The sequence below is a fragment of the Aythya ferina genome, assembly GCF_964211825.1.
Source record: "Aythya ferina genome assembly, chromosome: 12".
In the NCBI taxonomy this organism is placed as follows: Eukaryota; Metazoa; Chordata; class Aves; order Anseriformes; family Anatidae; genus Aythya; species Aythya ferina.
In genome coordinates this window covers 6593241-6602789 of record NC_140308.1, presented here as the reverse complement: position 1 = coordinate 6602789, position 9549 = coordinate 6593241, and the positions used below count along the sequence as shown (strand labels likewise).

At 38.4% G+C, this 9549-nt stretch overlaps 1 protein-coding gene across 1 annotated transcript; it reads left to right on the top strand.

The window, feature by feature from the left end:
* Positions 1–1281: 1281 nt before the first annotated feature.
* On the top strand, positions 1282–5233 carry CLEC3A (C-type lectin domain family 3 member A; the record flags this gene model as incomplete). The annotated part of the gene is made up of 2 exons (XM_084533435.1): positions 1282–1351; positions 3647–5233. Coding segments are annotated over 2 exons (456 nt in total), but the record flags the coding sequence as incomplete, so codon positions are not given.
* Between the last annotated feature and the right edge of the window lie 4316 nt (positions 5234–9549).

Here is a 9549-nt window from a genome sequence, read left to right as displayed (position 1 = left end):
TGAACTAATTTGGCAGAATAATGGAGGTACTAAAGATAAGTTGCCTGTGAAATTCAGAATGTGGGTGCAAAAAAAATCTGCATTGTGTGCCACTATGAAAAGGTTGTACCAGGAACTCAGCTGTTCTGCTTTTTGCCTCTTTCAAAGCAGACAGGGAACATGGAGATGTCGCTATGAACTGGAAATGAGAATTGTAGGGAGGAGCAAGCATGGACTGGGAGTTCTGCCCTGGGGAGCCAGGGAGTCACGAAGGACAGCCAAGGTCTCTCCCTCTGACTGGAGGGAATGTGCAGAAGGGACAAGCTTTCTGGGGTGCAGCTGGAGGATTAGGTGATGTAACATGAATCTGTAGGAACTGTGGGTTTGTTAGTTCTGCTGCTTGTGAAAGAGCTTATTTATTCCTCACGCTCTTTACTGTGGCTTCTGGAAGGTCTGGTTACTGCTGCAATCAAATTGTAATCTTGTGCAATGGAAACGTGTCTGCTAGTTGTTTGATTGTGGTGGGCTAGTGTAACGATTAAGGGGAAAAACGGAAAAGACATGGAAATGGAGTTATTGTGTGCAAATTCATGTCTTTTTTTTTTTTGTCTCACCATCTTGTTGGTACTTTTCTAAGTGTCACAAAATGGTGATTTAGGCTGAATGTGAGTGACTTAAGTTACCAGGCCTTCTCTGTACTGATGGAAGGCTCCTCCTTCCATGAGGGTACGTGAGACTGCAGCTCAGCAAGCCTGTCTGCATGCATTCAGGCAATGAGCTTAGATTATGTCAACATCCTTTACTGTATTAAAACAAGATTTGTGTATAAATTTTATGCTCACAGAAATAACATTTCTTTGAATAATCACAACTTCTGTTCTGCTGTTATTTTTATAGCAGATACATATATGTATATATCTATGTATACATACATGTATATCCACACACCACACTGTACAGGTGCAAAAGTAAATAGGCAAATTTTGCTATAAATTAGATACCAGCAAACTAAATAGTGATTAGCAGCAACAGTTGATGGTTTTGAACTAGTTACCAGGATATGGTCCAACTGAAAATAAGATTAAAAGTATGATGGTACTTTTTTTTTTTTTTAATATATACATATATATACTAACCCTACAGAAAACCTTTCATTAAGGAAAACTCTTAAAAAAGACAAAATATACCTTAGCAATGCAGAAACCCAACAGCTGTTCATTTAAAAAATAATGTGATTTTTTTTTCTTTTCCTTGTATATCTGCTTATTTCTCTATATTTTTTTTATTTAAGAAAAAGATGACCTAAAGACTCAGATTGACAAATTGTGGCGAGAAGTAAATGCTCTCAAAGAAATGCAGGCACTTCAAACAGGTAAAGCAGCTTACACTGGTCAGTGGTTTCCAGAAGTTATCATTGCCTTCATTCTCTCACACTTTTACTCTCATCTGTCTCTTTAAGGGGATTTGTGACTGAGAAATACATCTCCTTAGAGCCATAGCATGACGCTGCTATAATGGTGAAACAAGTGTTGAAGGAAGTATCTGGGGAAAATCAAGTATGAATTAATAGTGTACAAGTGGTGGCTCTTCACTAAGAGCAATAATCATTCTGGAGCAAGGACTGCCTTTGCCCTAGCTGTGATTCTTGGGCACTTTAGACATAACCAGAAAAGGGCATGAGGGTTGCTGGGTTTGAAAGTTTAGATGGTCAATGAGTTGGGTCCCCAGCTCAGAAATAAACATGGGCTAATGACCAAGACAAAAATGGCCATGGAAAAGGATGAGAATCTCAAAAAAAAAAAAAAAAAGAAAAAAGGACTGAGTCTTCTTAAGGTGTGTAGATTGCGACATTCAAATGTGAATGTTGCCTTACAATTTCTAAGTAGCGTTCACTGTGAGTTCAGAAGTATCCTGTATCAATGTGCAGAGTCCTTTAAATATTTCATAGTCAGATGGAAATTTCCAAACAAAATAAGAAGGGTAAATACTTGCACACCTACTAGACAGTTCTGCTTTTTCACAGCTGTTGACACAAAACTTGGCATTTAAACACGTTCAGGAGGACACTACAGAGGAAATGACATCATTCACATGAAATAGAACATATTTTGCTTAGGGATGGTAATATCTGGGATGTCCTGTTTTGCATTTTGGGTTACACAGAGTTTTTTGAGCTTTATTAAATATTTTTCTTTTAAATTTCTTATAAGAGGACTTTAGAAATTTCTTCAAAGAGGAAACCCATGCTAGACAAGTAGTTCTTGTTTAAAAGTAGTTCTTGTATTGCTTCCAGAAGGAGCTTGAGAGTAAGCATGCAGTGGCTTAGAAACGAAACCAGAGCCAGGAGATTTGCTATCCTCAAAACTTATTTTGAGCTGTATTCTAAATTCAGAACCCACACTGTTCAACTGGATTCCAAATTTGGCAAAAAGAGACCTATGGCCCCTGTAACTCTGACTGCATTCATTAATGCCTTTAAGATATTACAGAAAGTAGATTTTTTAGTTTGCAAGCACTTTGAAGGAATAATACAATCTGATTCCTTCTTTTGCTTGAATTTCCTAGTTCTCCTTTCTGCATATGGTGAAATGTTGCCACTTGCCATTTAGCAGCACATACTTCCTCCCTAAAGAGGGCTGGTCTCCATCATTACTGCATCCTTGTTGAAGTAGATAAGGTCTCTCTGATCTTTCCTATGAATATAAATTTGTTAAAGAATTAAAAATTTAGCAAATATCTTCATTACTTTTCTTTGCTCATTGTCTAGCTTAGCACTTGGAAAGGACAAAGTCTGAAGGGTAAGCACTAATATAAAGAGGTTATCTAGAAAATGCAGCCAAGGAATGCAATGACAACTGCAACTAAAATTACTAAAAAAAAAATGAGATATAGGATATGGTCCAAAGTGGATTTCAATATTCCATTGATCAGATACATAATTACCTTTTAATTTATTTTATTATTATTATGTTTTAACTAGAACAGATGACAGGAATTAGAAACAGACTATAGAAAACATCAGGGCAGAAGATGTTCATCTTGTTTCATGACATTTCTAACATAAGTACAAGATGAGTTTAAGCAATAAATGAAATGGGATGGAAGTAGTCAGATGCAGATTCTAAAAATAACTATTGCACTATTTTATTCAAGCCCTTTGCTACTTTCCTCAACTCAGAAGCAACACTCCTCTGAGGACAGTTCTCTTGTAATTTTTCTTGTGAGAGTCATATTTGTCACATACCTGCATTAGGAGAGCTGCAGAGTGAAGCTTAAGGATTGACTCCTGCAAGCCTGCCCAGACACATCTCAGGCTGGAAGAACTCTGACAATGGTTCTGCAAGGCAATTTCAGTCACAGAGCAGATGCCAAAGTCATGTTCTAGTATACTTGTAGTTTACAGCAAGACTTCCCTTGTATGTTCCAGTAGAACTAAAGCCAAACAGATTTATAAATGCAAATGTTTATATTACTTTGTTCAGATTGTCACGCAAGCTCAGTGGTGAGGGTGCTCTAGCTTTTCAAAAAGGTTTTATAGATTTAAGCCACTTTACCTCATTTCAATTTAGATTTTGAAGGGATAGATCTTTAGAAAATGATCATTTTAGAAAACATCATTCAAAGCTTTTACTTTTTACTGAAGTTGCAAACCAATATCTGTTCACAGTCTGTCTTCGTGGGACAAAGGCCCATAAGAAGTGCTACCTCATATCAGAAGGCACCAAGCATTTTCATGAAGCCAATGAAGACTGCATAGCCAAGGGAGGGACTCTGGCTATCCCAAGGAATAGTGATGAAACAAATACTCTTCAAGACTACGGCAAGAAAAGCATGCCTAGAGTGTCTGAGTTTTGGCTGGGTGTCAATGACATGGTAAATGAAGGGAAGTTTGTTGATGTCAATGGCATGGCTCTACAGTACTTCAACTGGGATCGTGCCCAACCAAATGGGGGGAAGCGTGAAAATTGTGTCTTTTTTTCATCACAAGGCAAGTGGGTGGATGAAGTCTGCCGTACTGCCAAAAGATATATCTGTGAGTTTTTGATCCCATAATTCCATACACAAATGACCATGACCACGTTTTGGGTTATTAACAAGCAGTTTTGCTTGTTAGTAGCCCCTCCCACTTAGACAGTGGTGAATTAAAAGTATCTCCTGCCTTGTAGTCACTCTTTCCTGAAACAAAGTCTTCCTTTATTAATTTATTTTCTATTCAGATGCTTAAAATGTTATATTTAGTGAGTGCTCTCATCATGTACAGGAATATATAGTATGTTTTGATCTATACTGCATCATCTTTTGCCATATTATTTCAGCCTGATGTTCGGGTTGCTGGAACTCAGCTGTTTCTGAACTCTGTATCTCCATGTAGGAAGGTATTTGCTTTGTCTCAGATCTCTAATGAATTTATTGGAAATTTACAGAAGCTTGCCTCATGGGGCCATGTGCTAATAGAAGATGTAGGGGTCATCTTAGCCCAAGAGTGTAAGGAGGACTCTGGTGTAATGTAAGCTCCTGTGAAAAATGGCCATCATCCTTATGGAGTTTAACAGGAAAGATCTGTGACCAAGTTTTACCTTGGGCTAAGAAAGCTAAACGTAATGAAAACCTGTTGTTAGTTTTTAAACTACATGGAGTAAAAAGTGATACACTGCTATTAAACGGGGAAATAGCTGTTCTAAACATCAGTTACTCTAAATATGTTTGCTTTTAAATGTCTCAATTATGGCTAAATATTAGATGTTATTTAGAAGATTCCCATAGAAGAAAGCAATCTGGGACTAGATCATACCTCTAGGATGGTTAGATGTGCAAAATGTTAGATGTTAGATGTCCTTAGTTAGATGTGCAAAAGCCTCTCCTGCAGGATCAGAAGGAGGCTTTATAATTCAGACAGTAACACTGTGTGAATGCATGAACAGAGGGGAGAGTCCCCCTCTCTCCACATTGCAGGTAGCATGCCTGACTGGCACAAAGGAATGGGGCCAAACCATCACTCATTTGGCCACACGTAAATTCTTCAGTTTAACACCCAACATTTGAAAATGAAGTAAAATGTGCTGGTTGTTCTTTTGCTGTTCTTAACATCACAATATAGATTTGCCTTCATGTTACAAACTGCAGTTTCTCTGTTGTGTAAGGGAATTTCAGTTAATGATTTAAATATATTGTTGCTTGAAGGCTATTTTCTACTTTTTCTCTTTTAATTGTGCAGATTTTCTTAATTTGTGCAATAAATGTGCAATTACTGGTATTTAAATGTAGTAGTATTTTTGAAAGCTTAAGCATCCACTCAAAGGCCATTCTTCCTAGTACTTTCTTGAGGATTCAAAAAATCTTTTGGCAAATTATACTGCAGCTTTTCTTTACTCATGTACCAACAAAATTTAGGTCCCTATATGCATAAGTGCTGTATGAGATGCAAACACTCTATGCACCCCTGTAATATGTGTTGTAATTAATTCACTTTTCCAGCACTTTATTAATTTGTAAAATAGGTCTAATTCTGACTTCTTTTACTTGGCTTCTGAGTTAAAGGAGCAAGAAGTCCCCGGATATTCCAATTTTTCTCTCAAAATCTACCAATCTTTACTGAGTTTGGGAAGCAATACCCTCTTTACCTACATTTTAACACAATTAAGAGTTTGGGTTGTCTGAAATAGGTCAGTATCTGAGCATATCCCTACAGCTACAGTCAAATTAACAATTCACTGCAAATTCAAGAACCGATTTACAATAAACCACTATCAAACTGCAATGAGTCTATAAAATTTATGTCCTATTTTCTTCAATCTAATTCAAAGTAGAGCCAAGTTTCTAAAATTGCAGGCAGGAGATGAAAACAGTTATAGATGTTATTGGTGAACATTTATCAATTATTTTCCTCTCTCGTGATAATGTAGGGCATTGCCTGCCTTTTCCATTCCAAGCAGATCATTAAATTATTAGATTATCTACCTGGTCTCCTGCAATTAGTTTCTGAAATCCTCTCAGGTCTCTTGGTGATGTTTTCACTGCAAATTCCAGCCCTGGGTTCCTCACCCCTGCAAAGGCTGCACCCTGGTCCCCATTACAGGCATGCACAGCTGGCCAAAGGGAATTAAGAGCCACAAGTCCTGCTCCCAATTCCTGACAGCCTTCATTAGCTGACGGTCTTTACTTCGTGCAGTATTGTTACTCTGCCCTGCGGATGGGGACAGCATGAGGGCGGGAGCGGTCACGTAGTGATTCCCCATTTCCGTACTGGGCTGTCATCACCATTCAGTTGGGGATTACTTGGGTGGTCGGGAATTCAGCAGGACACGACAGCAACTTTTTAGGCAAACCAACCACGGAAAAAACTCCAACACTCCCACCTAGTGGTACAAGAGCAGAATGAAGACCCTACAAAGTTTGAAGTGTTATTTAAGTGCTATTACCGTAGAAAATGTTGCTTCTAGTTACTACTATTTCCTAAAGGTAAAGTGCAGTGTAACTTGTCCAAGCACATACTAGTATGTTAGCAAGAAAACTATACATTTTTGAAAGCCTTCATGCTAATTTTCTGAAGTGCTTAATATTCAGCAGCAAAACATAAAATTATTTCTGTGTTTGATGACAAGTATTAGCAAACATTCATTTTAGGCAGAAAAAAAAAAAATATATATATATATATTTAACTCAAAGTATTTCATGGATTCGCTCTTCAAGCAGTCATTGTGATACAAAAACACACAAACAAACAAAAAACCCTCAGGAATTGGGCCCTGACTATACAAAAATTAAAAAAAATAAAATCCTAAAACCATCCCTAGAACTGCATCATCATGACAAGTTAAATATTATGTGATTTTTCTCCCCACTTATTTTGCGCATACATTTGCCCTCATAGACTTCACCTTATCTGCCTGTGGATTTCCCTGCTCCTCTATCTCACCCCAAGGGAAGTTTCACTCCAACCTTCGTGCCCCAAATGCAGTCAAAGCTGGGACACTGCTCTAAGCCCCCACCCCGGGCCCTCCCGGCCGCTGTCCGCCCGCAGCCGGTGCTGAAGCAGTAGCGGGGCCGGGCAACGGGCACTGGGCAGCGCCTCTCGCCGCTGGCTGTCCCAGGGCTCTCCCTAAATAGGGATTCTCAAGACAGAGGATCCTCGGAGATCTGTCCCGAGCTCCTCTGGGAGCAGGGAAGCTGGACTCCCTCTGGAGTCTCTGCTCTCCAGCCCCTCAGGGAGGATTGCGAGTCCTGTGCAGTGCTGGTTTCTCATGTTTGAAATACAGTGGATTTGGGGTTACCACCTAGATTTACAGTCTAGATAGTCAGAAGGAAGATTATAATCCCCATTTTTCATAGGGAAAGATGAAGCATTAAAAAGTAAAGGATTGAAATAAAGCATTGCTGAGCAAGGAACAGAAAATGAAACCTTCTGCAGCCAGTATCTTGGCCATTAGGCTATCTTCCTTCCCCAAGAACCAGATCCAGTGGAGGAAAAGAATTATGACACATGTGTACCCCTGTCCTGAGTGCAGCGGTTGAGTGTGCATGTGTGGGAGTGGTGGAGGGGGCTGGGCTGAAGGATCCAGGTGCCAGACTACAAAGACAGCAGCTGAGAGTGAGGAGGGCAAAGACGGCTCCTTCCAGAGCTCCCCTGTCTTCTGACAGAGACCCTGAATTTCCCTCCTGTGAAAAAGCCCACATCAAGTCAACTTCATTTGGGACTCTTGGGTCAGAGAATGCTATACCCAGCATCCAACTGACAAGCACTATATTGCATATTTATTCCAGTACATCTAGAGTAATTATATGAGTGTGAGCTATGAGATTAGTGCAGTGAATGGGTTCCTGTTGAACTGCTCTATGAATCTAACACACTGTTAAACAAATTATCATCTTCCATACTTAGCTGAGCACTCAGTCTGAGCTAGCTAAAGCAATGTAAAATATACCAAGATTAAAAGCACAAAACAAACTGTGGCTAGTATCTAATTAAGCAAGGAATAATATAATGAAGTAGAGGAGTAATATAATGAAGTAGAAGCATGGATAGTGCATGTGAGTTTATTCTAGAAAAGCCATCCAAATTTGACAAGGCACTATTTCAGTTAATTTCCTTGTAGTCTGTTGAAGACTGAGATATTTGTCTTAGTTCAAATGCATTGTACAGTGTATATTTATGTTATAATTTTAATTGATTAGAAAAATGGAAAGAAAACAACTTCTGTTCCTACTGCAAATATATATTTCATACATGCTACACAAAGTTAAACTATTTCATATAAGAACATAGCTACTGCAAAGTTTTCAGACTGATAGGCATAATTATGTGGATACAGTAGATGAGAAACAGCTCCCTCTATTCTGAGCACCAAGGTCAGAGGTTCAAACATTATCTTCAGAGATGTTTACTCTTACCTAAATTTATCTTGGCTTTGGGGTTATTGACATTATCAGCCCACTTTTGTTATTATAGTTAAAAATGCAAATAGATCAGTTTTGAGCTTTAGCAGTGGCAGGTATCATTAATTTTCAGTTAGTAAATGACAGGAGTTAAGTAAATAGATTTCTCTGCTACTTTCATCCCACCTGATTAGAAGTTAGAACCAAGTTAAAGTCACATCAGACCTAGCTGATTAAATATATGCCAGAGCAATAGAGTAAACCATTGAAGACAAACTGGTATTGCCAGTAATTTTTTTGAGCCTTCATATCTTTTTTTTTTCAAACAAACAAACAAACAAACAAACAAAAAAACAACTATAAAATGTTTTGGTGATGCTGGTATTACTTGTTTGGAAAAATATCAGAGAGATTTTCCGTTTTTTTCCTAGAAGTCTCTGAGCAGATAAACCTTTTTGAAGGGCATGAGCACAAGTTGCCCCACTGGCCTCAAGAGCAATACATAGACCACTTGCTGGTAAGTAATCCAAGAACAGAGGAAAGGCCGTCAAACCCATCATTTACCCTCTATGAGTTAAGAGTGCTGCTGTAGGATGTTTATGACACAGATGAGATGTTTCTAGGAAAGTTTCAGCCCGTTCATCCTGCTAACCCCCTAGTCTGTTGCTGCAATAAAGTCTGGGAATTATTGGAAGCAACCTGTCCTTGGTATATTCCATACCAATCATGTAACCTTGCAAATTGCAAATTTGTAAAATCTGGTCATCTCTATAAGGCTGTTCTGCACTAAAAGAAGTAAGAATTATGAAAGGAATTAGCAGGTTCCAGTGAAAAAAAGATGTGGTGCAAAAGTATATCTATGAAATCACAATTGATTGAAAACAGAAATAAGAAGAAAGGAATTGAATATACCCTCTGAATATATCTGTCAGTATATCTTTTCCTGCTGTAGTGTGAGAGATTCTCAATATATACTAAGGACAGACCTTGACACATTATCTTCTTAATTTCATTTTTATATGTTGAATCTGTAAAGCTGTCTGAAGTTTGTGCTTTATAAGGTTATGATCTGACTGACCCCACTGGAACTGTACTGATTTATACCAGCTAAGGAGTGAGCCTGAAGACTGGGGGAAATTACCATGTTTTCACTGCCATTTCTTTCACACTAGTGTGTACATACGGCTTTCAAAATTG